This window comes from Urtica dioica, chromosome 8, assembly GCF_054948205.1.
Source record: "Urtica dioica subsp. dioica isolate 48M chromosome 8, U.dioica_male_clone48M_v1_H2, whole genome shotgun sequence".
Classification (NCBI taxonomy): Eukaryota; Viridiplantae; Streptophyta; class Magnoliopsida; order Rosales; family Urticaceae; genus Urtica; species Urtica dioica.
This window is the reverse complement of record NC_142763.1, coordinates 26,836,329-26,864,148: the sequence shown is the minus strand read 5'-3', so window position 1 is coordinate 26,864,148 and position 27,820 is coordinate 26,836,329. Positions and strand designations below refer to the sequence as shown.

General features: G+C 39.4%; 5 protein-coding genes and 1 non-coding gene across 6 annotated transcripts; 3 read left to right on the top strand and 3 right to left on the bottom strand.

The window, feature by feature from the left end:
• The first annotated feature begins 1,883 nt into the window (after positions 1 to 1,883).
• LOC149388743 (uncharacterized) lies at positions 1,884 to 3,217 on the top strand. Its single transcript, XM_089622027.1, has 2 exons — positions 1,884 to 2,179; positions 2,273 to 3,217. The coding sequence occupies exons 1-2, from the start codon at positions 2,000 to 2,002 to the stop codon at positions 2,957 to 2,959; spliced, it is 867 nt and encodes a 288-aa protein (XP_089478153.1). The 5' UTR covers positions 1,884 to 1,999; the 3' UTR covers positions 2,960 to 3,217.
• LOC149388742 (P-loop containing nucleoside triphosphate hydrolases superfamily protein) lies at positions 3,091 to 6,835 on the bottom strand. Its single transcript, XM_089622026.1, has 8 exons — positions 6,682 to 6,835; positions 6,354 to 6,577; positions 6,210 to 6,271; positions 5,501 to 5,722; positions 4,340 to 4,466; positions 3,940 to 4,250; positions 3,703 to 3,847; positions 3,091 to 3,589 (listed from the first exon to the last, which is right to left on the bottom strand). The coding sequence occupies exons 1-8, from the start codon at positions 6,833 to 6,835 to the stop codon at positions 3,350 to 3,352; spliced, it is 1,485 nt and encodes a 494-aa protein (XP_089478152.1). The 3' UTR covers positions 3,091 to 3,349.
• Positions 6,836 to 11,236: 4,401 nt separating this feature from the next.
• On the top strand, positions 11,237 to 11,310 carry TRNAW-CCA (transfer RNA tryptophan (anticodon CCA)). The gene has a single exon. It is a non-coding gene; the product is annotated as a tRNA-Trp (tRNA).
• Positions 11,311 to 13,225: 1,915 nt separating this feature from the next.
• LOC149388740 (cytochrome P450 94A1-like) lies at positions 13,226 to 15,025 on the bottom strand. The gene has a single exon (XM_089624756.1). The coding sequence runs from the start codon at positions 14,955 to 14,957 to the stop codon at positions 13,389 to 13,391; it is 1,569 nt and encodes a 522-aa protein (XP_089480882.1). The 5' UTR covers positions 14,958 to 15,025; the 3' UTR covers positions 13,226 to 13,388.
• A 2,894-nt stretch (positions 15,026 to 17,919) lies between these two features.
• On the top strand, positions 17,920 to 18,563 carry LOC149388739 (uncharacterized). The gene has a single exon (XM_089624021.1). It carries the CDS (start codon positions 17,957 to 17,959, stop codon positions 18,458 to 18,460), a length of 504 nt encoding a protein of 167 aa, XP_089480147.1. The 5' UTR covers positions 17,920 to 17,956; the 3' UTR covers positions 18,461 to 18,563.
• A 939-nt stretch (positions 18,564 to 19,502) lies between these two features.
• Positions 19,503 to 22,062, bottom strand: LOC149388738 (FKBP-like peptidyl-prolyl cis-trans isomerase family protein). The gene is made up of 7 exons (XM_089623368.1): positions 21,935 to 22,062; positions 21,630 to 21,862; positions 21,442 to 21,525; positions 21,231 to 21,280; positions 20,048 to 20,096; positions 19,844 to 19,918; positions 19,503 to 19,744 (listed from the first exon to the last, which is right to left on the bottom strand). The coding sequence occupies exons 1-7, from the start codon at positions 21,969 to 21,971 to the stop codon at positions 19,616 to 19,618; spliced, it is 657 nt and encodes a 218-aa protein (XP_089479494.1). The 5' UTR covers positions 21,972 to 22,062; the 3' UTR covers positions 19,503 to 19,615.
• Positions 22,063 to 27,820: the final 5,758 nt, after the last annotated feature.

Sequence of the window (27,820 nt, the reverse complement as noted above, 5' to 3'; positions counted from 1 at the left end):
ACCCTAGTTGTATGACTCAAGTTCCTTTATATGAGCATTCAACGCCTATACATTATTATCCTAAGTATCGCAATAATAACTCAACTGACATGCTTAGATTCGAGTTTCTCAGCATCAAGCTCCTAGGAATGTGAAGAGCACTTTTGGCCAAGGGCTTGATAGTGAATATACAGCTGCCAATTGTTATCCACATATGTGTGGTGCGTTTTATGTGTGGCCTTCAATAAATGACGGTAATGGAGATGGCTAAGGTTAAAGTTAGGTGAACGTCAATCTAGTTGACGTCAAAGAGAAGGGAATTCGACAAGAAAGAGTTTTTTTTAGAGTGTAAAGTAGGTGATCTTGTGTATGTGAATAAGAGTGGTAGAGTATCAAGATCGCTAGTTCTAATTGACAAACATGAATAGCAAAATTTGTTGACACAAGCATATACAACTTCATATTAGAAGACCACGAGGGAATGGTTTTTTTATTTTTGAAATCCATTTATTGAATTGAAACAAATGTGTAGATGTGGAACATAAAGTTCGATGAAATTGTGAAGATCTTTGGGTCTCAACTATTAGTAAAAAGAACTTTGTGTGTATAGAAGGATTGACAAAGAAAAAGTGGAATTTATATCATCGAACGCAAATGACATACTACTAGCTCAAAATAAGGTAATAATGATTATATCCATTAAAATGTGGATAGTGAAACTAGATGAGATGAATGAGTTATACAATTGACTAGTTTCAACCTCCGAGTACATAGACAAACTTTGTGATATGATATATTATAATTTGCAAGAATTCTATGGAAAAATTAAATTACTGTAGGTGGCCAATAATTTGCTTGATTTTGTAGGATATAAAATGGTATAAATATATACAAAGAATATACCTATGTGATTTAAATGTTGCATATCTCACTTCAACACAAGCATTGTGATGTTAATGGAAAATCTAATAGCTTGCTCTCAAATAATTTGAGACAAACAAAATTATAAAAAATCAGCTTGATCTTTCATTATTGAAACTGAATTCATATAATATATCCTGCAACTTACATGAAGTTTCTTTTGCACAAGATTTTCATAGATGTCAATCATACTATTGCTCAACAAAAGTAGATGATGTTCAACCAAAAATTTGAGAAATTCCCGAGAGACAACTAATATTTTTTTGTTAATAACAAAGTTGCATATATGTGATCGCAATATAAAAGCTTCATTAGTATGTTAATTTTACAGCTTTATGAATTGGTAATTTTTGTATAAACTTGGACACACACTGAACACACAGCCAAAGTACATGCCTTAAATTGAACACATGAAAGTTAGATGTTCAACTTTAGTCACGCTTCCACTAATAATTCTATGCTCAAATCTCATCCGATTTTCAAAATTCTTGAAGCTGTGTAATCCTCAGCTAAGTTACTACAACGCATGAAAAAAAAATCACGATTTCGGTCTCAGCATTTTCCTAGAATCATTAAAAACTACAATAACATCAAAAGGAACTCATAAATTGACCACTGGAGCTTCAAACTCAAATATCTTAATAACGAATGAACCCCAAAACTCGAAAATACACTCATTGGAAAGCTCACATAATTATTAACCACCCCATTTTTATCTCACTCCGATCCATCGACTCTACCCCAAGATACAATAAAATCAAGAGGACATAGAAGCACAACCAAGCATGAACCTCAAATTCCTCCAAAGCCTCATCATCCATGCGTCCCCTTGTCACGCGATACGAGCCGTTGATGGAGATTCCATCTAAAGGCTTAGATTTAAACTTGGCAATGGTTGCGATCCTTGTCCTAAGACTTGTAACCAATCAGCGCTCAGCGTTCGGATATAGTCTCTAAAGCACTTGACTATTTAAAGTATTCCATTTCCGTCGTCGTCTCACAACCGAAATTACCAGTACGAAAATTACTCACCACTCTTTAGATCCAATCTCTTCTTCTTCCTCTTTTCTCAATCCTAACGTCCCAAGCTCTCTCTCTAATGTCGACCGAAGTCGAACCCATCGTGCCGCTCGAGCCCGTGGCCGAGGCAGCTCCGGAAGAGCCGACGGAGGAAGCTCCGGCGGCGAAGACCGGCAAGGCTGAGAAAGAGCCCAAGGCGAAGAAACCGTCAGCTCCGAAGAAGGCGCGAAACCCTGCCGCACACCCTCCGTACGAAGAGGTAAATCGAATTGCTTCGATCAATTCAGTCTCTCTTGTTTTTTGAATATTGATTATTTGATTCTGATTCGGATCTGGTTTTGTGGTTCTGTAGATGATCAAGGACGCGATTGTGTCGCTGAAGGAGAAGAACGGTTCCAGCCAGTACGCGATCACGAAATTCATCGAGGAGAAGCAGAAGAATCTCCCTCCGAACTTCAAGAAGCTTCTTCTCTTCCATTTGAAGAAGCTCGTCGCCGCGGGGAAGCTCGGAAAAGTCAAAGGCTCGTTCAAAATCCCCTCGGCCACTTCTTCGGCGCCTAAGAAGAAGCCAGCCGCGCCGGCCAAGAAGAAGGCCGCCACGTCTGCTAAACCCAAGCCGAAGCCGAAGGCTGCGCCCAAGGCCGCCGCCAAGCCCAAATCCGCGGCTGCTAAGCCCAAGCCGAAGACCAAAGCCAAGCCTGCGGCTGCGAAGCCCAAGCCGAAGGCGGCTGCGAAGCCGAAAGCGGCCGCGGCGGCTAAGACGAAGCCTGTTGCGACGGTGAAGCCGAAGGTGACGCTGGCGAAGCCGAAGGCGGCTTCTAAGCCGGCCGCGAAGAAGAAGGCGGCTCCGAAGCCGGCGGCGAAGGTTTCGAGGACTTCGACGAGGACGTCTCCGGGGAAGAGAGCGGCGGCGCCGAAGCCGGCCGTGAAGAAAGCCGCCGCGCCGAAGAAGGCGGCGCCGAAGAGCGTGAAGTCTCCGTCGAAGAAGAGCGCGAAGTCTCCGTCGAAGAAAGGTCCGGCGAGGAAGGCCAAGAAGTGAAGAAGCGGCAGAAGAACATAGAGGGTAGATTTGTAAATTTCTCTTATAATCGGGGCATATATTTATGCTTCTCCATATCCAGCAACAGCAGTCAGCTTGAAAATCTGTAACAGGCGCTCTTCCTTTTTAAATTTTCACTTTCCGGGATATGTTTAAATCTCTTATTAGTTTTTGCTATTTTTTATTTGTTTTTTAGGGATTTGAGTTTGTAATCGTTTCTAAGACCTTAATAGAAATGGCCTTTTCTCTCGTATAATACATACTATTTCCAATGTGTATGAATATAAATTCCAACGAAATTCTCCATAATCCCTTCCCTACTGAAACGCAATTCGGGTGTTCTGTAATTATGGAAACACTAGAGCTAAATTGGATACAAAACAAGGGTGTTTAATATTTAGTGGCTTCGACTTTGTGGATGGCGAACTTGAGCTCTTGTTGAATGGCCAATCTGGAGGGAGAGAGAACGATGTCCTTCCAAACAGAGCCGTCCTCGCAAGCTGGGTTGGGATGCTTGTAAAGCTCGTAAATGGTGTTTGCTTCGTCGTTAAGCCTCCCCACTCTTTTCAAGCAATCGATCTCTTCCTGATCCACCAGCAGTGTTTTGTCTCTGTCTTTCCACCCTATCATCTTCCAAATTCAAAAAAAAAAAAAAAAAAAAATCGCTTTCCAAGTCAAGGAATGCCTGGAACAAATAGTTAATTGTTCAAATACCTCTCTTAATGAGGAAACAATTTTTGTACCTTAGGTTGGCCCTCCAGAGCATTTGTGCAGTACAATCTTGCATTGTCAACAAGCTGGCAGTAAGTTGGGAACGCATTTGCAAACCTCTTGTGAGATTTCAGCTGCGACTTCACTCTAACAGCTCTTCTACACATTATGGCTCTCCTATAATTTGGGACAATCAAACCTCAGAAATTTTAACTAAAAGAAAAAAAAAAGGCATGGAAATTGATTACTACTACTACTACTACTACTACCTAATGCCTCTAATAACGGCGAGATAGGCGTCGCACACGACTCCGACGAGCTCTATCCTGTAAGGCTTCCTTTTCACGCCTTGGGCGTTGTCCTCGATCCTCTCCCAGTAATTCTCGACGACGCTCCCGTCCTCACGAACGTTGTAGCCGGTCCCCATTCGGTAGCGGTATCGGTGCACGTTCCGGGCCATTGTCACGGTTTGGACCACAAAGGGAACCCAAGAGAGCGTCCCGTCCATGATCACGTCTCTCCCTTCGTTTAGGGCCGTCACTAATAGAGATGATGCCGCGTCTGTTGATGATTGGTGAACCTGTTTCGATTTGATGTTTTTTTTCTCTTTTTTCAAAATTTATATTTGGTTGAATAGTTTTTGTGTACGAGAGAATCGAGGAATTTTACGAGCTCCGCGGTTTGAAGCATGTCGTGGTGGCCTCTGGAGCTTAGAGCTTTGTAGATGACGTCGGATTCCTTGAACGCGTCTGCTTCGATGATCACTGCGTTCGCTGAAGCTTCTTGCCACAGAGGTCTGTCGAGAATGAGAGTGACGTCTTTAGTTTTGGAGCAAGGAAATGAGAATGAGAGAGTCCCTTGCAAGGTTCTTGTTTGGTTTGGGCTCAATTTTTTTTTTTTGGGGCAAATTTGTTTTTCAAGGAAAATATATGATGGATGTATAGTATAACTACAATGAAGATTACATTTTCTTATGAAACTAATGAGAAAAGCATCAATACAAGAGAATTCACTTGTGCTCGAGAGTCGGCAAGGTATGATGGAAAAAAAAATTGAGGACCATTTAGTTATAAATTCATCTGAAAAAAGGAATGTATTTGTTCTTTTGATAAAACAAAGGGAGTTGTCACCAAGTTGAAAGCATAAGAGTACTAGTTTTGATAAAACTTTTGGGAATTGGATTCGAGTACAATTAAAGGGGTCTCAAATTGACATAAAAAACCGCCTTTTATATTACAATTTTTATTACTCTTTTTTAAATTCTTAGATGGAGAAATACTTAAATGTGAATATATCATCATAAAATATTATGAAAATACTATATATTGCATAAAAGGTAGTTGTATAGGGTTCCTATGGATTCCTCTTTGAGAAATTTTGTTTTCTAGAATTAGATCTACCAAGTACCAAACAAATTATAAATAGATTTGTTGTAAATTGAATTTTTGTCACTCTTTAAACAAATGTCCCTTAAACCTTTTTCTCTCTCTCTCTCTCTCTCTCTCTCTCTCTCTCTCTCTCTCTCTCTCTCTCTCTCTCTCTCTCTCTTATTTTCCAATGGTCTAAAATTATTTCCGATAATTTAAAATGGCTTCAACTTTCGATGCTCTTGGATAATTTCAAAACGTTTCAGGGGTATTTTGTAAAAAAAAAACATGAAAAGTCTAATTTTGATATTGTGTAAATAACACGTCCATGTACGACTTTTTTCTACTTATGTCAATTTAGATGTAAAAAGGAGTGATAGAAAAGATATCTAAAATGAAAAGTGATTCTATATTTATTTATGTCAATTTAGGCCTATTTGGAGAATGAGGCTTAAGTTCTTACTCTTTAAGGATGTCCTTAAGCACGGTGCTCTTCCCGGCCCCCATGCCACCGCCCATTAGGAGGAGAACTGGACTCCTGTCGCCATGAGCCACCGGAGCCATCACTTCCGTGCACCGCGACTCATCATTCGATGCTAATCTCATTGCCTTCAATTCCTCTACTAACGTACTGAAAACTCTCGCCACCTTTAGATTTTTTATTACCCTATCAAATCTTTGCTGCCTGTAACATAGTGAACATTTTGGAGCTCAAATGGGTTAATATGTAAAAAATAGTAGCGGAGGCTAATTAATATGATCTTAGGGGAGCATTTATATAAGCCTCCATAGTCCTTACATATAGCTGACTCTTTCCAAATATTTCCAAGATAAATAAATTGCAAGTTGCAAATTATTAGTTAATTTAGCAAAATACTATAAGTTCAATTGGCCATATTTATTTTTGAATTAAGCATGACCATATTTAAAAATACTCAGTCATAAAGCAAAAAAGTTTTTGTTGCCCTAACAGGATTCTCTCACTCATAATTTCCTAAAATAATGTGGTTTAGTTTGCTAAAATTGAAAAAAAAATGTTGAATATTTATTTTAATAGTTCACCAGTACATAAAGACATCTATTATGAATTCTCCAAATAATATTTAAAAAGGCTATTCAAAATGGGTTCATCAATTTCATTAGTAAATATATACACACACATACACACCAACCTTGTAGCCTGCATAATAATGTCCTTGAGTTTCTTTTTGGCCTCCGCGTCTTGACTCAGTACCTAATAATCACACCAATCAACATGCTCATTTAACATCCCTAATAAAAAAAAAACGATTTAACAATAAAATAAACATATATACCTGGCTAATCATAAGATCAGCATGGCTCCAATGAAAGGCAAAGTAGCTGAGAATACACCTCTCAAACTCCTCAACAAGCTTCACAAAGAGCGAGTCCGCGTCAGGCTCGCCGGAGAAGAATGTGTAGATATCATCCTCACACCCTTCTGATTTTCTTATATATTCTGAGGCTAACTTGCACAGACGTGGACATTCTCTCTTGTCTTTAAAACCCATCTGCCTAGCTGGTACAACATTATTACCAATGAATAATAAGACGTCCACACTTGACACGCCACAATTAAACATTGACAAAAATATTATAATCATATAGCATTTTATTAATTACCAACATAATGCGAGAATCTCTCGAGCTTCTCAGCTCCGTTCTTCGACTCCTTTTTACGAGGAACAATCTTCTGGTCCTGTAATCTCCGGATTCGGAAATGGATCACCGCCGCGATAATCAGGCCAATCGAAGAATAAGCGAAGATCTGAGACATTGTTGCTTTGATCCCGCCAACTAAAAAAAAAGAATAAATAAATGAATAATATTGAGTATTGTACGTAGTGTATTTAAATTTATATCTCATAATCAGAATTATTGGCTCATAATATTACTACCACTTTGCATGTCTTGGAATTAATTCACGAAATTGGATCTCGATTCTAACTTTTCTTCGTCTGCTTTCCTGTTTTCTTTCCTTTTTTTTTTTTACTTAATTTTCTTGGGTAAGGAAAGTGGACAAGCAAAAAAAAAAAAAAAAAAAAAAACTCCTCCGGGTTTTGCTGGCCGTGACTTTCCTTTTAATAGTAGCATGTTTCATGGCGTAGGTGTGGTGAAACTCTACAACTGACACGTATAATTCTTATCTTCCCTTTCTTTTTAGTTTCTTCATATTTCCTTAAAATCTTCCCATTCTACCATGGTACATAACGACCATAATGTCTGAACTTGAAGGAGTACAATGAATTGAATTATATGGAACATTTAAACACAAATTACATATAAATAAGATAAACTTCAATAGTAATTGTTATGTGAGATTTTTCCTATACTAAAAAATATTAAGGCCCAACCCGAACGAGGAAGCAAGGCGAGCCCGGTCCAAAGAGTAGAGCCCGGAATTGAGACAAGTCGGGCTCACCCCTAAGCGGACCTCCCATCCTGGCGTCCAGGGTCGACACCTCCACCCTCATAGCAGTCAGGCTCGACATCTAACTTCGTCAGCCTCGGAGGTCAGGGTCGACTTCCACTCTCGGATGTAAGGGTCGACCTCCACCCTCATAGCAGTCAGGCTCGACCTCCAGTCAGGCTCTACCTCCAGTCAGGATCGACCTCCAGTCAGGCTCGACCTCCAGTCAGGCTCTACCTCCAGTCAGGATCGACCTCCAGTCAGGCTCAACCTCCAGTCAGGCTCGACCTCCAGTCAGGATCGACCTCCAGTCAGGCTCGACCTCCAGTCAGGCTCTACCTCCAGTCAGGATCGACCTCCAGTCAGGCTCAACCTCCAGTCAGTCTCTACCTCCAGTCAGTCTCTACCTCCAGTCAGGCTCGACCTCCAGTCAGGCTCTACCTCCAGTCAGACTCAACCTCCAGTCAGGCTCGACCTCTACCCTCGTCAGCCTCGGAGGTCAGGGTCGGCCTCCACCGTCATAGCGGTCAGGCTCGACCTCTAACCTCGCCAGCCTCGGAGGTCAGGGTCGACCTCCAGTCAGGCTCGACCTCTAGTCAGGCTCGACCTATACCCTCGTCAGCCTCGGAGGTCAGGGTCGACCTCCACCCTCACCCAGCCTCGACGACGAGGGTTGACTTCTACCCCAGTGATGAGGGTCGACCTCCACCCTCGCCCATGACGACCTACCTCGTCCACGACGACCTACCCTCATAAGGGCAGCCTCCTCCACTCCCGCCAATGATGACTTGCCCTAAAATAACGGCCTCCCCCCGTCCACGACGACCTGCCATCGTAACGACGGCCTCACCCTCAGAATGGCGGCCTCCACTCTCGCCAAAGGCGACCTGCCTCATAATGGCGGCCTCCACTCTCGCTAAAGGCGACCTGCCTCATAATGACGGCCTCCACTGATACGAACCACGCCAACAATGTGACGGTGACCCGGAACCAATGTTGGTGCCTTCGCAAACCAGGATCTCAAGTTCGATGACTCCGCGACCCAACGCCTAGAGAGACGCGAACCTTGGAATAATGAGGACGCCACAAACGAATGTGTAAGTTCGCTTGATAAGTCGGGGATGAACGCCACAAGGAATACCTTGATAAGTTCAGAAGTTTCCTCAAGAAACAAAGAGAATTCTCTCACTTTTTAATAAAAAACATAGTCTGCCTTTCTCATTCATGAAACCTCTTTAAATAAGGAAAATACAATGCAAATTCGGAGCTCCTTGTTGCCCTAGCTTAAATGGGTCTAGAAGACATTATTTAGGCCTAATAACATTAAAATTAAAAGGCTAACTTAATATCTAACACATATGGGCTTCATTTAACATAAATAAAGCCCAAAAACACTTTAAAAGGACTCCAACTTAACCCATTGTTTTTTGCTACGAAAATAACAAATAAATAACTCAAACAATAATAACTAAAAAGAGTCTTAATCAATAACAGCTTGAATGATGTGAATAAGCTCTCCTTTATTTCCTTGGGTGTGCTTGCTCTCCACTTCTTGCACAACTTGTAAAACAAGGTTGTTCATATCTTTCTTCATTCGCTTTGCCCTTGCCCTTGTGATTGGTCCATTTGTTTGTTCCTCCTTGATGTCCGCATCACTCCCCCCCTCTTGAAAAGGATTTGTCCTCAAATCAGAATCTGCATCAAAAGGACTCAAGTCAGATACATTGAAAGTTGCGCTCATAATGGCGACCTTCCCTCATAATGGCGGCATCCACTCTCGCCAAAGGCGACCTGCCTAATAATGGCAGCCTCCACTCTCGTCGAAGGCGACCTTCCATCAGAATGGCGGCCTCCACTTTCGCCAAAGGCGACCTGCCTCATAATGGCGGCCTCCACTCTCGCCAAAGGCGACCTTCCCTCAGAATTGCGGCCTCCACTTTCGCCAAAGGCGACCTGCCTCATAATGGCGGCCTTCACTCTCGCCGAAGGCGACCTGCCTCATAATGGCGGTCTCCACTCTAGCCAAAGGCGACCTTCCCTCATAATGGCAGCCTCCACTCTCGCCAAAGGCGACCTTCCCTCAGAATGACGGCCTCTACTTTCGCCAAAGGTGACCTGCCTCATAATGGCGGCCTCCACTCTCGCCAAAGGCGACCTGCCTCATAATGGCGACCTCCACTCTCGCCAAAGGCGACCTGCCCTCATAATAGCGGCCTCCACTCTCGCCAAAGGCGACCTGCCTCATAATGGCGGCCTCCACCCTCGCCAGTGACGACCTGCCTCAGAATGGCGACCTCCTCTCTCGCCAAAGGCGACCTGCCTCATAATGGCGGCCTCCACTCTCGCCAAAGGCGACCTACCCTCATAATGGCGGCCTCCACTCTCGCCAAAGGTGACCTGCCTCATAATGGCGGCCTCCACCCTCGCCAGTGACGACCTGCCTCAGAATGGCGGCCTCCACTCTCGCCGAGGTCGACCTACGCACTCATGGTAACAGGTGTCGGCCTCCACCGAGGAAATGACGGTCCTGCCCCGACTCATCACATCTCTATAAATACCTACAAACTCCTCATTTGGTAAAAAACGTTTTGCTGACACTTACAAAACCTCTGCCTCTCTCTCATCAGAGTTTCTCTCTCTAGAACTTTGAAGCACGACACCTAGACTAATGTTGAGCGTCGGAGTGCTCGTCGGAGGAAACCCCTCCGCGGTCCCTTAGCTCATTCTTCTCTCTTTTCTCAGGTGACGAGTCGTCGGAAATCCTTTTCCGGCACGGCGGAGGTACAGGTGTTGGGACAACTTCCCCATTCGACCACCGCGCGGTCATAGGGTCCGGCCCTAGACCGAACCGCGGACCGGTTTTCGTGTTGATCAATTTTCAGGCATTAACAGTAATTAAGATATTTCGCTATTATTAAGGATTACATTCATGTCCTCGCACATAACGAGACCCCATATGAAGAGATTTGGACACGATTGTCCATCTTTGCATCATTTCAAGTTTGTTTCCAAATTAATGCTTTGTGAAATTATATGTAAATGTGGGTCACTCTTAAAAGAAAAATATGAAAGGGGTATAGAGCTATCATTATAAAACGTAAGGACAATTAATTCAATTTTTAATAGTGCCACCAAAGCTAGGACCTTGGAGGTTCGAACAATTTAATTTAATATGGCATTTTAGTTATTTTCTGTCTTCATTTTCATAACTAACCCCAAATATGATATTGATAATTAGGCACTGAAATAGGTACACAATCAGTATGCCTTGCGCGTTGCTGCAGAATAATTAATATATTTTAGTATGTTGGAAGAAATATATAGAGACATGTCTAGAAATATTTAGATTTGAAAAAAATGTATTTAAAGTTTTTTGGAGACATTTTTATCTTTCTGATAAAAAAAAAAATCGATACGAATGAACACTACTTGTGTTTTAGGGTCCAATCTCTTATTTTTTCTTTAAAAAAAAAAACAATATTCATTCAACAATGTTTTATGAGAGAGAATCATATAATAATATATTAGATCTCTAAAAATTACATTTAGAGGGTTTTACGATTTTTATGACATATTAATTGAGTTTTATGTATGATAATTTATTTTATTATATTTTTAACTTACCAGAAAACAAGAAAACCAGCTATGTTTATATTTTTCTTGAATAAAATCTTTGATGAGTTTTCTAGTCTTTCTTATCTTAAGTGCAGATGCCTTACATTTTCTTTACAGTTGCTCGTTATCTACTGTCTTGGTTGGTATTAATAAGCGCTCTTAGTTCAGTTCGGTAGAACGTGGGTCTCCAAAACCCGATGTCGTAGGTTCAAATCCTACAGAGCGTGATTCATTAAGTGAAACAAGATATTATATCCCTCCCTCTATCGGGCGCATTCAATACCTTTCCTTTAAAGAACTAATACCATTACCATTATGCAGATACAGAGGTAATAAAAAGAAAAAAAAACCCAAACTGCTAGGAAGAATGCTGATATTGATAAAATGCTTAAGAATTGTGAATGTGAATACATTTCATACCGTTTACATGGTTGTTACCGAACGTGAATTATTTTATTTCCCATTTGAATTGATTTTTTCATGAAATTTTCGAACATTCATTTAAAATGTCAATTTGAATAGTCATTTTAAATGGAGTCAGTTTGAATGAAATTACCAATTTAAATGCTGCGCCAAACAAACAGACCCTCTGATTTTGCAGCGTTTACTATTTGTGGACTTTGATTTGGAAATCACTTTACAATGAGTGGTGGCCTTATCAACCGCAGAAGATTACATGGCTATAACTAAGGCCGGTAAAGAGGCGATCTGGATGAAAGATTTGGTCACTAAGTTGGGTTCAAACAAGTGCAGATCATTCTAAACTGTGACAGTCAAAGTGCTATTAACTTAACTTATAAACATCAAGTGCTTCATGAGTGTTCTTAACACATTGATGTTAAGATTAAGATGCACTTCATTAGAGATATACTCTTCATAGGTGACATAAAGCTTTAGAAGGTGTCTACATAAGACAATCACGCAGACATGATGACTAAAATTGTTCCAAGTGTTAAATTAAACCATGAACCATTTCTTGGAATTAGTTCATATTTCAAAGGCGTGAGACTTTTGAGCCTAAAGACAGGATTCATGTGATAATGAGAAATAAGATCAAGGTGCAGATTTTTTGAGGTTGATCTCATCTAAGAATACTTTGTGAGGCATAGACGTGGCAGCAAAACAAAGCAAGGCAGCAATTTTGCAGATTACTGTGTTCAGCCGTGGGATCATATCCAATGGTTACTTGTGAGCCAAGCAATTCGTAAACAGCGTGTTATGAGTTATAAATATCCATTGTGGGAGGTTTAATTCAGTAAGAGAGAATAACAAACGAGAGAACAAAAGCGAATCGTGATTTGATAATTCGGGACATGAGGTTTTGTTAGCGTTTGTACTCGAATACCAGAACTCCGTTTGATAATTAATTGAACAAAAAATTAGAAAAATAGCCAATTTAAACGTTTGATATTGCTAAGTAACCAAAGTTTGATAAATATTAGGTAAATAACCATAAATGATGATGTGGTTTAATGTGGCAGTTGCTATTTACTTAATATTTACGTTTGTAAATATATAAAATTGTTTATTTACCTAATATTCACCAAACCTTGGCTATTTAGCAATTCCCAACGTTTAAATTGGCTATTTTGCTAAATTACCTCAATTATCACCATTTGATAAGTTTTTTACAATTTTCTATTAAAAGCTTAATTTGATAAAAAAAAAAATACTACTAAACTACTTGTACAAATATAATTTTACCATTAACAATTTATGTCAACAATTTAAGTCAATCGTTGATATAGATGTCAATAATAGATATCAATTGTTGACATCTATGTCAACAAACAGAAAACTCAAAATTTACAGATGATAACAATAGATGTCAACGATGTCAATAATAAATGTCAATTGTTGACATAATATTGAGGGTAAAATTATATTTATACAAATGGCTTATTAATATTTTTGACAAAATTAAGTTTTTATTGGAAAATTAGAAAAAACTTATCCAATATTAATTGAGACAATTTCTCTAATTAAAACTGGAGGTGGGCCTTGATTTGCTGAACCAAGATAAAAACTTCATGTTGTTTTCTCTTCTTCCTATCTCACTGTTCTGTTTGTCTCTTACTCGCAACTCGCAACTCAAGAAACTAAGTTCTCGATTGCGAATCCGCTGATCAGGTTCAACACCTCTAACAAACATTTTATCCATAAAAAAAATGACCTCCCTTTGCAAACACGAAAAGAGTCAAGAACACATATCAATAGACGTAGCCGTTGAGCGTCATAAACAGAAAATGGATAAACAGTACAAGACCAATGTTGCAAGTCACAAATTCAAATTCAGGAGAAGAAGTCAATTCCCGTCGTCCCTCTCCTGGACCCGCACCGAGAACCCATCCCTCATCTTGGAAGTCAAATAGGACACGAAAACCGGGTCCGGACCTTCCGGAACCACCCGGAACCTCCGCAGAACTCCGGCGACCACACGCTTCATCTGCAAGAAAGCCATCTCCTTCCCGAGGCAGATCCTGGGCCCCGCCTGAAACACCGGGTACGAATACGGGTCCCGCCCCTCGAACACCCACTTCCCGGCCGCCGCCGCCGGCGTCTTCTTCAGCCACCGCTCCGGCCGATACTCCGGCCAATCCTCCCCCCAAATCCCCTCCATTCTTCCCATGGCGTACGGAAGGTAAGTCACTCTCTCGCCCTTTTTCACCCTAATCCCGCCCGGCAAAACGTCGTCGTTCGCGACCTCTTTGCTGTCCGACGGCACCGGCGGAAACAGCCTCATGCTCTCGCACAACGCCGCGTGGGTGTAAATCATCTCCTTCGCGTAGTCGAACCCGTCGAGGCGATTATCGGATTTCTTGTTCTCGTCGAGGTCGCGGATCTCTCTGAGCACCTCGGCCTCGACTCGGGGGGACTTGGAGAGGAGCCAGAAGAACCACGTCAGCGCGGCCGAGGTCGTGTCTCTCCCCGCCAGGATGAAGCTGATCACCACGTCCGTGACGAACTTCTCGTCCGAGTCATTATTATTATTATCATCCCCGGAGATCAAGAACCGCGACAGAATGTCTCCGCCGCCGCCGGAGGAACGAGAGTCTTTCTTGTTTCTGACTAGGAAAACGGCGAAGTCGCGGACTTCGGCGATGGCTTCGGCGAGGCGCTTCTCGGACCCGATCTTGAGAAGCTTCTTGACCCGCCAGTGGGCGGGGATGAACGACGCCGATCTCTTCCCGCTGAGCATCGTCGCGTCCTCGAAAGCCTGAGCGAATTTCGACTTCGGGAGCGAAGGCGACAGGTATTCCGGGTCGTACCCGAAGGCGATCTTGCATATGTTGTCGAAGGCGAATCTCTGGAGAAGATCCTGAAGATCGAGGACCACGGAGCCGGAGGACGAGTTCTCGAGGATCGGGATGAGGCGGGAATCGAGTTCTTCGTCCACGACGGTCTCGACGAAGGCTCGGAGCGATCGGGTGGAGAACTCGTGGCTGGCGATCTGGCGCTGGGACTTCCAGGCCTCGCCGTCGACGGCGAAGATTCCGTCGCCGAGGAAGTCCGACACCGGAGCGCGGAACACGTCGCCTTTCGTGTAGTTTGGGAAGTTCGTTCGGAGGATGTGCTGAACCACGGCGGGGTTTCCGGTGACGATCTGGTTCCGACCGTTCAAGTGCTTGATCGCGAACGTGGCTGTGGGAGAGCTCTTCACAAGCTCCGTGAACCACTCTTGTCGCCGGTGCTTGTTCGCCGACGCCGCGAGGAACGTTCCGATGAGTGGGTAGGATTTCGCGAGTTTTAATTTACCGGTGGTGGATGATGACGTGGCGGAGGAGGGGAAGAAGAAGCGGAGGAGGAGAAGGAGAAGAGAAGGGAATATGAGGAGGGACACTATTGTAATTAGCATTTGAAGAAGAGAATCCATATCTTTGAGATTCTATCGAAATGATTTTACCTTGAAGACTTGCGTCTCTTTTCTTTTTTTGTACTGGTACCGAGTAATCGTTTTAGTTGACGTTATTAAAAGAAACATATCACGATTGTCTTTTAGATTTCCTTTGTCGTTTAGCTATATGTATTTAATGGAAGTGATGGTCTGGTTTCTGATAATGTCCACTTGTATATTATTATAGAAAGAGAGCAATTTCAATTCGGATTACCTTTCCTTTAAAAAATGATAGGATATCCTTGGAATCCGTCTTTTTCTGTGTTTGTCATTGCTGGCGTAAATTTTTTTTTCTTTTCATATTTCCAAATTCGTTACCGTGTCTAATTTCTAAATTCGATAAAACATAATCATGTCACAATGTTTAATATCAACATGAACGAAAGCTAATGAAAAAGACTTTAAATTGTCAAGTCGCAAACTCTTTTCCCATAAGTTACATTTTAAATTGGTAAGAAACAAAAAGTATAGAATTCGGATTTTCTTTAGACGTTTTATAAGAGGTTCAGCCTATTTTATTGATCTAGTAAACACAAAAAACGAGGGGGTAGTGTAGGAAACAATCAACATTTACAATCTTCCCGATATTAATTATTCAAACTTGCATGCAAGTATTTACAAACTGTATTGATTAAACCGGAAATGTATGTTTAAAATTTTTGAGCAGATGTGCCAATATCTTATAAGTAGAGAGGTGGATGAAGACCGTTCCAGCCTCCAGGGATACTAGGTGTTTTTTTAAGTCACCAAAATCACAATGAGAGGCGTACATTTCAAACACGTCGAAAGCATTATCTTCAAAATTTTATAATGTTATGGAGCCAAATGGTTGGTCCGTGCAATAAGAAGTCACTAAAGTCCACGCTGTCTAGGCTGTAGATGATAAAAATTGACGGGAAACACTAAGCTCATAAGTTATAGAGGAGATCTATTCAGCAGAACCTAAAATACCGGTAAGTATAATAAGATTATATGACTGGTCAAAACATGAAAAGAATGTGTCTATGTTGTTAGATTTATTATTCATGATGTAAACAACAATAAATAAAAATTATTGTTGGTGTAAAATTTCGTCTCATTTAGGCAAATTCAGCATAATATCGGGTTCTTGACCAATACGCAAATTCAGCATACAAGCTCGAGAAGAAAAGGGATGTGAACCCCAACTCAATGTTGGAGTCGAGAGTGGCCCAAACAATCTGAGCAGAGCTGTAGTACCTACGTCTATGTACCGAGCTCGAGCTCGAGCTCGGGGTGATAATCAAAAGAAAGCTATTCTCAAACTCGCTCAAATAGAAGTAGTAGAACAAACGATTGGATTGAGGATGGCGCATGCTAAGCATTGGCTGAAGAAAATCAACTCAAGGATGATGTGTTGCACATGACATTGAGTTCGAAGGCATCATCGAACTCTATATATAGATTAAGATCAACAGGTGTCGCGATCTTCCTAAATTGTGCCTCCTTAAACTCGACGTGTTCTATCAAATGGGGAAATGATTTTTATTTGATGTGTTGTATTGGGGAATTTTGTCTCCATAATTTAAGCAACGAATAGGCACGAAATCATGATATTATTTCTAAGGGAGACCTAAACCCCACGAATGCTATTCAGTGATTTCTAGCCTAAGTTTACTCATAGGTAGCCCATGTTCTTGAAGTAAAGTGATTTCCCTCCTTGTGTTTTCTCAAGGCGAGCGAAAAAAATTTCTTCCTCTTTCCTTTGGCATTTTGGGGACCATAAATTTTTGAGCAAGGTTTTTATTGGATAGTTTATGATGGCCGATCTCATAATATTTTATGACCTCTGGATTCTGCGGCCAAATTTATGCCATTGAGTTTTCCGCTTTAACTCCAAGGACCCAAAAACTCAGTTTGCTGATTTGATTGATGCCTCTTCAAGCCAGCGAAATCTTAATATTATTAAGGAAGTTTGTTGGCATGTGGATGTGCCAATGATAGTTAGAATTATTTTTAGCCTTTCAATGGCTTTACATAGAAGTTTCACGACGACCCGTTCATGGCCAAATGTTTTTCAAGACCTAAAATTTCGACTTGGAGTCGGTTGAGAGTGACTTGTCTTCTCACTATACACATGGTGATCGATGGCAATCCTCGAGCGACGGTGTTGGTGGAGCTTGGCGGCGGTGAATGTTGTTGCTATATTTCTTACGATCGAAATATGACGACCTTACTGGCAAGCTCACATGTCTTTACAATTCCATCATTTTATAAGTAGGCTTCTTGAATGGAACATGAAGTTGATGTACCCTGTTAATGAACAGAGTTGTTCTTGTAAATTGTAGGGCTGAAACTGATTTGGTTCGGTTTTGGCCCGTTTTACGAATCAGAATCAAATTTTCAGTTTTCAAATTTTTGGACCAATAAATGGACCGAATTGGTCCAAAACTGAAATTCGGTTAACTAAATTATGAAAATCGTTATCCAATTTGAAAGCCGATTTTGAAAAGCGGTTATCCAGTTCTGAAACTGGTTATCCAAAATAACCGATTATCCGGTTCAAACTAATTTATTTTCCTACAATTTTATACCAATTTTAAAATAAAAAATAAACATTTTGTTAATAAGTTTCATAAGTTATCCGGTTTTATAACTGATTATCCGGTTCAAATCGGTTATCCGGCTTCAAACCTAGTTATCCATTTTATATAAAAAAAAAAATCGGTTAAATAACCGATAACCGAAATTTTTTTATTTTCAAAACCAATAACCGATCCAGTTTCATAAATCGCTAACGAAATCGAATTTTTGGTTTGATGATGTGGCACCGAATTTCGGTTCCGAATCTGTTCGGGTATCGGTTTAACCAATTTTCGGCTAATTTTTATATACCCCCAATAAATTGTAATGTAAAAAAAATTAACAATAATAAAAACTCGTCTTTATTAATCTGTTACTAATAACGTATATAAACGGGTCGCCATGCTCACTCACGATCACGATTCACGAGTACAGCAATGGGAATATCGGTCTCGAAACGCGTAAAGAACTCGCTCTCAAACTCGCCCGAGTTCGACTCAGCCTGCGACTCGTCCTTCACTCACTGTCTCTCCCTGACGCAGCACGCTTTCCCTCACGTCTTTCCCTACCAACTCGCCCCTGCCTCTGACCACCTCTATGAAACCCTAATCCGCCATCGTAATCGCCGACCCGTGCTCAAATGGATCAAATCACCCCCGAGTCGCTCCCAGGTCGACTCAGCGCTCCGAGCCGTGACTCGCGACCCTCAAGACGAAGACGACCAGACCCTTGACTCAGTCCGGTTCAAGGAATGGGCCGTCGAGCTATTCGCCGGCGCGGTCCTCTCCGGCGCCGGAAAGGAGCTTGTCTTCCAAATTCCGGTTTCCGCCGCGGTGATCGCCGGAATCGGAGCGGCGACTCGGCCGAATAACGGCCTGGTTGGGGCGGGGATTGGGCTCTACGCTCTGGCCGTTTCTTCTGCAATCTACTTGAGTTTATGAGTATTGGTGTTGTGTGAATATCTTTCTAATTTCGTGTATATCCAATATGAAAAAACCTGTTATTTGTGCTGTACCGTGATGAATTGGAACTCTATTTAGACTTGTGGTTTCTTCTCTTGTTTTTAGGTAAATGAACTTCAGTGAGTAATGGAGGAGGGAATTGAATCACAATGTTACTGAACTTCTTCAGGACTGTGCGATTATTCCACTCTGAAGACCTGTCTTTAATTTCGTCTGAATTGAAGCCTAGTCGCTCATGTGAAATCTCAAGCACAAATTATTAAGCGTTTGTGGGAAAGAGTAGAATTCCAAGTTGTCAAACTGCTCATCCATGGGATCTGTAATGTCGTAAAACAACCATTCAGGTAATCCCTGTTTTCTGTGTAAGTTGGATTAGAATACGAATTCCAAACTGCACAGCTACAAAATCGAGACTGATTTATCACTATTTGGGAGTCTTCCATGGTTACAAAGACTTATGCAACGCCACGTCAGCAAGGCATCTGTGGTTTCAGTTACAATTGTTGAAGATTGCTTGCGTGTCACGTCGGCTGATTGAGTCGCTTAAACACCTAAGTTAACTCGTGTAAAAGCTAAGGCTTATCATTCATGTTGTATCTGTGAGATTGAGAGAAGATAGAGAGAGAAAAAAACAAGATAGCGAAACACAAGCAAGGGATTGGTGTTTGTGATTGTTGTTTTCTAGGAATTCGGCGGGTTGTGCTGAGTGTTCTTTGTCGTAATATCCGATCGGATATAGTGGTAGCAAATAGGGAATCTCATCCCTGACTGTGACTAGGATTCGTTCGAATCTGAACTAGTATAAATCTCGTTCTGTCCTTTCTTCTTGCTCTGTTTTCAGTTTGGTGTGTTCTTGCGGTTACTTGTGCATCAAGGCACTGTTTGGTTGATTCAAATTTGTTTGGTTAATCTATGTTTTAGGGATTAATCTCAACAGTTGTAAATTGTAATCGGCTTGATTTATTAATTTGCCACTTTTTGAGGTCTTCATAAAAAAAAAATAAAAAAAAGGTATTGGAAGGAAAAAAAATGATCTAATTACACCAATGCTCTTGTCTCTTAGATTACACAAAATAGGAAAAAAGCAAAAGGACTGATAAATGTGCAATAAAAGGAAGAAAGCGAAATCTTCTTTCACTCATCATCTGGAAAATCTAATTCCAGGCCAGGAATGTAAACCAAACTCACGTCGAAAACGACCGGACTGTTTGGAGCCACTCTCGGCCTTCCCGGGGCCGAGTTTAGACCTTTAGGAAATGCCAACTGATGAAATATGCAAGAAATCCATGTCATATTATTGCATTTAGTTTTTGTGTGTTAATGAAGAAAATTTAAAAATTAGGAAACGAAGAATATTCGCACCGATCCAGGAATGTATAGCCGGCGCAACCCCCCGGTTTTCATACTAAGAACACCTTCATCGAGTCCCTTCATTACCTGTTCCACAAGGTTCGATAATATTTGGATTCATGGACCAATAAGATTTCAAAATAAAAGAAATAAACCAGCATATAAATGATGTTAAGCAACTGAAATAAACCAGCATATAACTACGGCAGTTCATACCAGACCAGAGCCAACACGGAATATATACAGCTGACCCTTCTCTAGAGAGCTGAAAATAAAAAAAACACCAGGTTCTGAAGTTATTACAGAGCCTATCGGAAAATGTCATTTATATCAACCGCGTATTATTCAATTGTTGCATTCGTACATTTTGTTTCGGGAATTTTACAGGAATAGTCGTTAAAATATCATATTTTAGAAATATTGGTCGTTTTAAATTATTTTACTAGTTAGTGTTTTTGCGAACAGTTATTTGAGATTATTTTTTCTTATAAATAAAACGGTAAAAAATAAGATTATTTTTTCAAAGCCCGTTATTACTTGAAAACTAAGTTCCTTGAAGCGGATTTCGGATACAATCCGAGCTTCATTTGAAGTAGTATCGGGTCTGGAAATTCAATAAAGATCTTGGATACCCCACGGCTTCTTAATAAAGACCAGCCGAGACTCACTTCCCTCCACCCCGACTTCGCCAACAAGAATGTCAGAACTTGATTCATGAGTGCTTTATAAGCTTCTAATACAGAGTATTCCTCTAAGCGACCCGGTATCTGAAATTCATTGGAGTTGAAGTAGAGAGAACTCAGGCCTATATTCAATTAAAAGCCATATAATCTCATCCAAGAATCTTTGGGCTGGTGGGTTACGGATCTAAACTCGGGATAACGGAAGAAATTGTGGCAACTAAAAATCCCACCAAAGATCTGAAATTTTATCTGGTGAGCTCTTGCAGATTGCTAACCTACAAATATGTTGTCGAGACGCAAATTTGTTGAAGTTTTTAACTCGTGCCTGGTGTGTTGACTCGAAGAAGAATCGGCCAAGAAGTTTTCTTCACTCGTGTCTTATTTCGGAAATATTGCCAACGATTGTAATCAGCTTTTATCTTTTTCAACAAACGTTTCTCTGAATTTTGTAAAACGATATGCGAATAGGATTTCCCATCATGTCGCTATGACATCCTATTTCAACCCTGATCGTATTTTTGAAGATCCGGAGGCTGTTCCAGGTCTTCGTTCTCTTATTTGTGAGGTAATTCTAGTTTAATAAAGCCTCTATTTTACTTATTAAAAAAAAACAATAGTAAAAACATAACTGAAAGTAACGTCGTGATCAAATTAGAAAATATAAGAACGAATGAAGAACGCATATGGGTAATGATACATTCCTAATTTATTTTTACCTGTCAAATATTTGTCCCGACGGAACCATGGCAACATAATTAGCAGCTACCTGAAATCAATCAAAGAGAAAAACCCAACATTTCAAAGAGCCTTATTTTGGCATCGAATCAAATTCAATTCAGTTGTTGCATTGCAGATCATGAAAAACACGATATTCCTTATAATAATTATTATTATTTTTGAGAAGCAGATTATCAAAGGAAGACAGACCTGAAAGCCAATAGGAGGGTTCGGGCCATTGCCGACTTTAATATCTTTGTACTGCAAACCAGACTCTGTCGTCACCATTGGCACCTAATTTCAGAAACAAACGAGTTTGTGTTTAATGAATTGATTAAAAAAAAATAAAAAAATATATGGATTGATGATGATGGATTGATTTATCTTTCTCACCATACATTTTCAAGCTCTTTCTCACAGGCATCGTCGCAAAGCCTTGGCTTCTCTTCTTCCGGCAATCCAGCTCCGTTGGTCACGAACGCGTCGACGAACACACTTGATGATATCAATCCCATCATCATTGCTTTTCGGCGCGTTGTTGAGATCGTTTCGTCTGAACTCGAGCACCGAACAACCAAGCTTTGAATCCTTCTCCTATCGCTCTGGTTTCTTCTTGTGTGCCTTGAAGAACCTAATTAACAAACTTATAACAATGTGAAGTGTTGGTTATAATGTTGATTCACAGATTAAGATAATGGGTTACCGAGTGGAAGCAGCAGAGTTGAGGAACATGAAGCCATTTTTTTTTTCCGGACAGAGAGAAATGAAGATGGAGTTGAACGGATAACGAGAATCTTTGGTTGTTAATGGTCTCTCTCGCCCTTTTTTTTTTTTTTTTTAGTATTTGCACTTTGCCTTTTATATTTATAATATTTGCATTTTCCAGTAGTGCTACTATTACTAAAGTGTGGATTACATTTCTTTCTAATTTTTCATTATTTTAATAATATTTTTAATCTAACATTTTCCACATGATATCATTAATTACATTATGCACAAATTACAAAAACTAATTACAAAGATAACCTTTAAATAGAAGAGATTTTAACGAAGCCATTTTTACCCTTAATTTTTTTTAATGGAGATTGAACTGTCGTAGGTCGTGTCAAACACACTAAATTATTGTGAGTATTTTCGTTGCTTAAAAGTCAGATAATTATTTAAAATCGTGGTCTTTACACGCAATAATTTTCGATTGTTCTAATATAGTGTCGTTAGTCGATCGTTTGTCGAATAACTTGAATCCGTGAGTGTTGCTAAGAATTCTGCATTCTATTAGTAGTAATTGTTTGAACATTTTAATGCTCCATGTTAGATGTTCAAATATTAAAATTGTTCTCTTATTATCGTCGATTTTTTTTATTAAAATAAAATGATGAGATTTTTTAATAACATTATCTTAAATCCTGAACTAAATTGTAAATACGATATATTATCGAATATCTTATTTATTTCATGTATTTATTCTTATTAACATCTACATACATCTAACTAAGAATTTTTTGGAAGGTATGAAATTAAATCTAATTCAATTTTGAAGTTCCGAAATATTGTGAATGAATATTACATGATAAGGTGTACCATCCATCCAAAAAGATCCTTAGTGAACTTGTCAATTCAGACCATCCGTTATATGGCGAGACAACATCGGGGCAAGTTTGGCCACCTCAAATCTAGTCTACCATCAATTTTGAAGTTCCGAAATATTGTGAATGAATGATTACATGATAAGGTGTACCATCCATCCGAAAAGATCCTTAGTGAACTTGTCAATTCAGACCATCCGTTATATGGCGAGACAACATCGGGGCAAGTTTGGCCGCCTCAAATCTAGTCTACTATCAACACGCAAAGCACATTGAGATCGACATTCATTATGTGCGCAATCGCGTGCTTAGCAAGGAACTGGAATTAGTAGTGAAGAATAAATGATGACGTGTAAGCACAATGTAGTTTGTTTGACATGCTAGCGGTTTATCTAGTGGCTGTCACATAGGTACGTAGTTATAAGTCTAACGGGCTCTTTATTTGTAATTTATCATAAAAGCACAACCATGTATAAATACTTAAAGTCAAGTAATGAGAAATCAGTCAAATTTATTGCAAGATAGTCTCCTTCAATCTTCTCTCAGTCATATTGTCAATATTTTGACTATTGTAATACTATTCAATTTAATTTGCATCGGACGTGTACAGAAACTTTGACCACTCTGAAAAAAATTTACTTGCTAAAAGTTTGGAAAACATTGAGGATAAAATACGTTAATGCTACACCACCTAAAGATCCACGTTTCGTTATTTCATATGTTATTTTTATTTTATTTTTTATTTTTTTGTAATGTCCCTATGAGTATTACTCATGGAGCTAGAGTAATAAACTATGGATATTATGAATATACGATATCAAATAGTAGAATAGCTTTAGCTCATTTAGATACATATATATATATATATATATGTATATATGTATATATATATAATTATATTTAAAAAAACCATCATTTACTGAATTGAATAAATTATGTTTAATATCTTATACAAAAAAAGTATTACAACAATTCAATTTTACAGCTGATTTACCCTTTATCTTTGTATCATAGATAATACACTTTGTTATTATCATGTACTAAATATAAATATTTTCACAAATAAACAAGAGTTTTCTAAGTAACTAGACCACCTAAAACGTTTGGTTTGTGATCTAGCCTATGTTTGGAGATTTTAGGGAAATAGCCAAACGTATTAGGTGGCAAAATACGTTTTACTTTTTTGTCCTCAATAATTAAAGTAGTTTTTTAAAATCACATTATTTTTTTTTTTCCTTTTTTTGTGCATGTTAAATTCCTATTTTGTAGAAGGTAGTTACCAAATAGTTCTATCTCTCTTCCACGTTCTCTCTCTCTCTCTTTATCTCTCCCCAAAATCAGATCTGGTTTTTTAAAACACGTTCTCTCTCTCTTTCATCTTCCACGTTCTCTCTATCTCTCTCCAACCCGAGCGTGGCTGCGACCGGCGAGATCGGCACCGGGGGAGATTCATCGACCATGGGCGACGCCACCTGGGCCGATCCCGGCGTCGGGGAGGACCCCACCCGACCGGGTGGCGCTGTTTGGTTGCTTGCTGGTCGCGCCGGCGAAGCATGCGGCCTGGTCGTGACCGCGCCGGCCTGGTCCTCGAGCTTGACCCACCTGAACTTCCTTCCGCTCCTTATGCAATCGCTCTTCGTGATCGTCGAGCTTCCCTGCTTGAGGATCGACCGCTGGACCCGGATCGCCTGTTGCATCCCCGCCTTAAGCTTGTCGAGGTTGCAGAGCGAGAGAGCGTCGAAGGCCACGCCGAACTGCTTCGACGCGCACGAGCCGTCGGATTTCGCGAAGGACTCGAGGAGCGCTGTGACTCCGTAGACCACGTCCGCGGCGGAGAACCTCGAGCTGTACCCGTGGAGCCTCATGAAGCTTCTGTAGTAGATTATTTACAATTATTTCCATTTATTTTGAAATCAGATCTGAGTTTTTTTTTAACCCAGATCTCAGATCTGGTTTTAAAAAAAAAATAGTACAGACTGTGTTGTTTACAGATGATTTATTTACAGTTATTTCCATTTATTTCCATTCAAATTACTTAAATGTGGAGAATGAGATAATTTCCAGTAATTTACGTTTATTATCTGTGTTGACAGGTTCTAGATTAGCGCGCCATGCCCGTATAACAATTTTGAAATTGTCTGTTATTTTATATTATTATTGCCTATTATTTAATATAATTATATTCATTATTTCCATTTGATTAAGTAAAAGGGCAAATTAGTCTATTAATTATTGACACCTAAGCACGTTGGCTATTTCCCTAAAAGTTATGAAACATAGGCTAAAAACAAAATCTATAGTTTCAAAGTGGCTATTTTGCTACAATGCCCAATAAACAAATCATGTGTACACCTTTTATTCTTTTCTCTTTATGTTTATAACTTTATATCACGTAAAATAAAATATATGCCGTTGCCCCTGATATATGCCGTGCCAGGGGCAAGGCATCAAGACTAGTAAATAATATAAAAGTGTGGTACCCATGCATGAGACAAACATATGATATGAGACATGACTTACAATCAGCATAAGTAGATAACATTAATGGCATATGGTTTTCCATACCCATGCATGAGAAAAACAGTTGCAAGAATAATCAAAGAATGAATACGAATGCCGTGAAAGTACACTACTAGCACTCGGATTAAAAATGGAAATAATAAAAAAAATATATAGAAAAGAATAAATAATTTAAAATGCCAAGATACGAGTGTTGAAGCTGTTTCTTCTTTCAAGGGCAGTGACCAGAGCCACCTTGACCTGGGATATTAGTGCATGGATTTGGAGTTGAAGGTGTGTCGCTATTTTTTTGCAATGACTGAATCAGCATCTCTTTGAACCATATTTTTCCATCCAAAACCCTCATTTCTCCCAATGTTGTGCATAAAAACACTATTGCCAAAACTAATAGGGCTGCGAATATTACTCTCCTCTGCTGAAAACCCATGATCTTGATTAGTCAATACTCTCGTATTCTTTCTTTGTGTGTGTGTGTGTGTGTGTGTGTGTGTGTTAAGATGGGGAAAGAAAGCACAAGTGATATTGTTGGTGAGGATATACTAAGCGGGAAAACGGTGCATTTATATAGAAGAGAGTTTCGGTTTGGTTCCCCGGTTATATAGTATAGTTTGACCCGTGGGTTTTGGTGATAAATTTTACAAGATATGAGCTGACTCATGTGGGCATGAAAAGTTTGAATTCTGATAGGAATTGAATTTGAATCAATCAAACACGATATGTCAGAACTCAAAAACACGTTCACCGCGTCCCTTGTTTGTTTGTGTGCAAGGAGAGCATTTTCTTGATGCAAAGATTTAGGTTCTATTTTTTTTAACGTTGATTAAAGGGAATTCGGACTTTGTTGTATTTTGAATGACAATATAGACTGATATAATTTGACCCGTTAAAGTCCTTTATATGTGAAGTGTATGTTACTTATAAATAATAATGTCACCCCGAATTCTAAAATTACAGGCTATCAAATTTAATTGCTGGTCAAACCGTCAAATGGTTTTCATTATAAGGATTAAAATATCGTTTTTATGATATCTTGAGGGTCTTAAAGTTAAAAACCATAAAAGTAATCAACAAAGGAAAATCAACAGAAAAAATCAAGAAAACGGGAAATAAAATTTTGACTGAAAATCAACTGCTGATGAAATTGTGGACGAACTAATGTTTACGAATATTACAAAAACAAGGGACTAAATATTATTTTTTTTTATGTATTTTTACTTAATACACTAAACAATTTTATTTTCTTACAATTTACTTTTTTCAGAGGTCTTGCAATTTACTAAATTCCCCCACATTTCACCACTCATAAAAAAAATCATAAATTAAATATAAAATTCTTAAATATACTTCTATCATACCTTTTATGACATTACCTTTTTAAATTCGACATTTTCTCTCTCTTGGTTTTGAATTCGTCACTTTTTCTCTCCTTTTTTTTCGTAAAAACATCAAAACCCCATATCTATCTCATATGAACTCGAAATTTAGTGATTTCAAATCATACGGATTCGTGGCACCGAGATCTTCAAAAATATTGTGTTTGATAAAAAATCATGTTTGATGCGTCATGTTTACGTGTGTTTGTAATGACTTTTCCAGAAATATTCAATAAATTTCCATTTATTTTCGGATGATTTCCAAAAAATTTCAGTTATTTCCATATCTATGACATTAAAAAATATTTGTTATCCAACGCAATGGGTCTATTTTTGAAGATCTCGGTGCCACGAATCCGTAGGATTTGGAATCACTCAATTTCGAGTACATATGAGATAGATATAGATTTTTGAAGTTTTGATGAAAAAAAATGTTTGGAAAAAAGTAAGAGAGAGAAAGTGACGAATTCAAAACCAAAATAGAGAGAAAATGACGAATTAAAAAAAAACGCTAAAGTGATTTAAGGACATTTTTTGGAATTTTAACTCATTACTCCCACTGCCATCTCATACATTTGGTTATTTTCTCATAACTTTCTAAACGTGGGCTAAATCTCAAACGTTAAGATTAAGATGACTTATAATTAGTTATAAATTAGTATTCCTAATAATTACGTATTCATGTTCAAATAATATATATACAAGCATAAATATTTTTTATTACAAATGAAAACGTGAAAACTAGGGATGGCAACGGGTACGGGTAAAGCCGGGTACACCTATTCCGTTACCCGTACCCGCTATAATTTTTTACCCGTTACCCGGACCCATTTACCCGGATTTTAAGACGGGCCGGGTAACGGAGATACCCGGCGGGTAAGCGGGTTAAAAATATTAGACCCGTTACCCGTTTACCCGGTTTAAAAAAAGGGTAGCGGGTCGGGTAGACTTACTTACCCGTTTATAAAATAAAAATCCATCAACAATATAAAGTTTAAAAATAATAAAATTTAGGTGAAAAATATTTAAGTGCTACTACAAATTGATCATCTTCATTGTAATTTGGTCATATTCATTGTAACATATAAAAATTTATTATCTTTTTAAATA